The sequence below is a fragment of the Priapulus caudatus genome, unplaced genomic scaffold (genome assembly GCF_000485595.1).
Source record: "Priapulus caudatus unplaced genomic scaffold, Priapulus_caudatus-5.0.1 Scaffold995, whole genome shotgun sequence".
In the NCBI taxonomy this organism is placed as follows: domain Eukaryota; kingdom Metazoa; phylum Priapulida; class Priapulimorpha; order Priapulimorphida; family Priapulidae; genus Priapulus; species Priapulus caudatus.
In genome coordinates this window covers 44,046-47,681 of record NW_014578056.1, presented here as the reverse complement: position 1 = coordinate 47,681, position 3,636 = coordinate 44,046, and the positions used below count along the sequence as shown (strand labels likewise).

Genomic DNA, 3,636 nt, shown 5'->3' with positions numbered 1-3,636 from the left:
TAAACTTTACCTCATTCTGTCGGTCACACAATATTGATTGCAGTGTGGGTATAATTTTTATACAGCGGCGACGTCATGGCATTACCTGTGTAGCTGAGCATGGAAGCATGGTTTTCACTTTTTTTCTGCTGTGACAGCGAGTACATACGTGCGCGTGTGCGTTAAACAGAGATGTGCGGAGATAGTTATCGCGAATTCCGAGTAAAACTCCCAAGTGAGGGAGGGATTCACTCCCTACATTCAAAGTCCCTGTCATTTTCAAGTCGGGGGGGGGGGGGCGCATGCACGCGCAAGTATGCAGGCACGCACTCGTAAACACATGCGCAAACAGGCCCGCATACTCAAACATACGGAAACACTCGATCGTACATAAACACGAACCGCATACACAAACGCATATATACAAACACTCAAACGCGTACTACGCACGCACACATGCACACGCACTCACACGCACACTCACGCGCACACACACACACGCGCACACACACGCACACACACTCACATGCACACGCACTCACACGCACACTCACGCGCACACACACACACGCGCACAAACACGCACGCTCGCGTACCTGGAAGCCAGCCTGCTGAACCTCGTGCGCTCGTACGACGTGAGAGAGGCCGTGAGACTTGAGGAATGCCTCGAGAGCGCGGCAGCTGAAGATGTTGGCTGTGCCGCGGCGGCAGTTGTGCGCAAAGCCCTCGTTAGCGATCAGCTCCTCCTCCGTGTCCGACCGCATGTCCGTCTCCTGGCTGAACACACACACAAACACATACATACACATGCGTACACACGCACGCACGCACGCACACACAAACGCGTGCACACTCACGTGGACAAGTAACGTACACTAGTGGACGCTTCTATCGCACACACCTACCTCTCTATGCATCCGTATGACGGTTAATTAACGATTGAGTGACAGTTATACAGTGAAAACGACGATTTATATGGAACAGATACCTGTCTATAAGGGATACACTGGATTTCCCTTGGAGTTGCAGTTATACAGGGAAACTACCAATATAGAATGGACACCTGTCTATAAAGAACACACTTTGCATGCACGTGCACACGTACACGCGTACACGCACACACGTGACGTACGTATCTAATATTGGCAAAGACATTTCAATTTGTAATGTTTCACATGTTGTCCAAGAGGTGGCGCTATCGTACAAGGCTGTAAAAAAATACCGCTTTATTCCTGACGATTTTACCATCCTATTCTAAAAAGCCAGATATCGGGTAAGCTAATATATATATATATATATATATATATATATATACAAGAACGTATAAAAAACAACGGTGCGAACAAACTTTGCGTACAATGGTGAAATGCTGAAACCATGTTGCAGTATTAGTCAAATTAATAAATTTTCCCCGTTTTATTTTGAAGATTCTTTGCAGTATTATTGATCAGCTGTCCTACATTGTTAATATAAAACAAACCGCATGTCCCTACGATGCCCCTACGCTGAGATAATGAGCGGTGAAAATATGGTACTGCTACACTTTGTGGCCAGTGTATTGCTTCCGGTTGCCGCTGTGTAGCGTCATGGTAGCGCTGACTCACGTCAGTACTACAGCGTTTACAATACATCCAGCATGAGGTGGGCACAGGTGGGGGTCATCACTATGGCAATCAATAACAGAAGTCATTCATTCCATTTGTCAATCATTGACGGAAACACGCGAGGTTTCCCGAAGTTATCTCAAAGCGAGAGACAGTCACAGTAAACAGTGATCTCGAGTCGATTTTCACTGCTCATTATCTCAGCGTATGAGGCATCGTAGGGACATGCAGTTTGTTTTATATTAACAAGGTAGGACAGCTGATCTATAATACTGCAAAGAATCGTCAAAATAAATTGGGGAAAGTTTATTAATTCGACTAATACTGTAACATGGTTTCAACATTTCACCGTTGTACGCTCTCCTTCTTTATACGCTCTTGATAATATATATATATACTTGATAGGATCACTCCAGAGGATTTCCCAGGTGAGCTTGCTCTCTTGCTCTGGGTTGCGGAGTGGGCACGGGATCTTGTTGATTGCTGCGAAGGTACTTCCGTGTTTAGAGGGACGTGGGATGCCTCCGTGTACACAGAAGATCTGTCACATCGACAACAGAAAATATGTAAGAACAACACAGAAAAATAACTCGCTCTCTCATTATGTCTCTCTATCTCTCACACTCTCTCGCTCTCTCTCTCGCTCTCTCTCTCTCTCTCTCTCTAACCCGAGATTTGAAGTTTGACCAACTCCGAGTGAAAAACTCCATTAACGCAGAGTTTCGAACTAAACTGGGCAAAAACAACGTAACAAAGACTAGAACACACTAGTGATAATATCAATGATAATATGTGGCTCATGCATGCACGTGTCTGAGTACAAACTGGACTGCTGACGTTTGGCTTTGTGCACAAATACAGCCACCAATGACATTTCGTTGTGAAATCCGGTCCTCTAGAATCAGCAAATGTGCTATAAATAGATGTGTAAAACGTACGTGCCGTGTAACCTTCGTCCTCAATGACTCCTCATTGAAACAGCAAACCATGTTGCAGTCACGTTTAAGATGGTACACGTGCGAACAACTAATCCGCCATTCTGCCGGCATCGCTGACATGTGACTCATTCACGACCACTGACTCTGAGCAATATCAATCAGGAAAATACAATAAGTCGCCGATACAAAATCGAAGCATCGATTAGAATTATTGACTACCGTAACAACATGCTCGACGCGTAGGATCTACATTCTACTGCCGGTATTCATACATAATATCCACGTAAGAATCGACGACACTCATTTCAATTCTAAAAATTGTCCAACAAAATCACCTCGGGTAACCTAGACCGCCGACCGAGCGGCCGGCTATTCACTATAAAGTACACATTTATACAAGTCTAACATTCCCACAGATATATAAACGAGACAAGACGATCTAGGCAATCGGTTGGTAGTGCGTGTTTGTCAAAAACAGCCAACAGGTGGCGCTACGCGTAGCACCCATCCCCCTCCCCACCCTGTAGGCCACATACGCCGACCCTGTCCTCCCGTGTGCAATACTGTGCTTTTACGACGAAAAACGTATTTTTTATCTTCAGATAAAATTTTCCGGCTCCATCGCTTCGCTCGCCGGGCCGCCGGCGACCGCCTCTCCTCCCGCCGGCTGGTCGTCATGGCGACGCGAGAGCTGGCGGGTCGTCATGGCGACGCGAGAGTCGGCGGCGCGGCATTTAGGTGGTGTCGATGCGGATGGTTCTGAGTTTCTTGCGGTCGGCGAGGATGCAGGCGGCCTCGTTGGAGCCGCCGCAGTAGTGCGAGGAGGAGAACACTGTCAGCAGCTGTCCCTTCTGCTGCACCTACGCAGAAACACCGGCGTTAGCGTAGTGATGTCACGATCATCGATTATACTCGATCATCAATTGAAGTTTTTTTAAAACTTGAACAAGAAAACTTGGAAAAGTGATGAGAATCAGAGATATCATCGCTACTATACAAGTTATCCTTTATTAACATACATGTATTATACACACACAGTAGTAAACAGTGCAAAACAAACAGTAAACAGGGCTAAACAAGCAAATATTAATTACCGATGATTGATTACGAAATAC

General features: G+C 46.0%; 1 protein-coding gene across 1 annotated transcript in view; it reads right to left on the bottom strand.

The window, feature by feature from the left end:
• LOC106814873 overlaps window positions 1-3,636 on the bottom strand; it is a 24,752-nt gene that overhangs the window by 853 nt on the left and 20,263 nt on the right. Inside the window, exons 15-16 of the mRNA XM_014819247.1 lie at window positions 1,982-2,124; window positions 566-756 (exon numbers count right to left, since the gene is read on the bottom strand). Of these exons, the coding sequence (XP_014674733.1) occupies window positions 566-756; window positions 1,982-2,124 (334 nt within the window). The remainder of the gene's footprint in view (window positions 1-565; window positions 757-1,981; window positions 2,125-3,636) is intronic.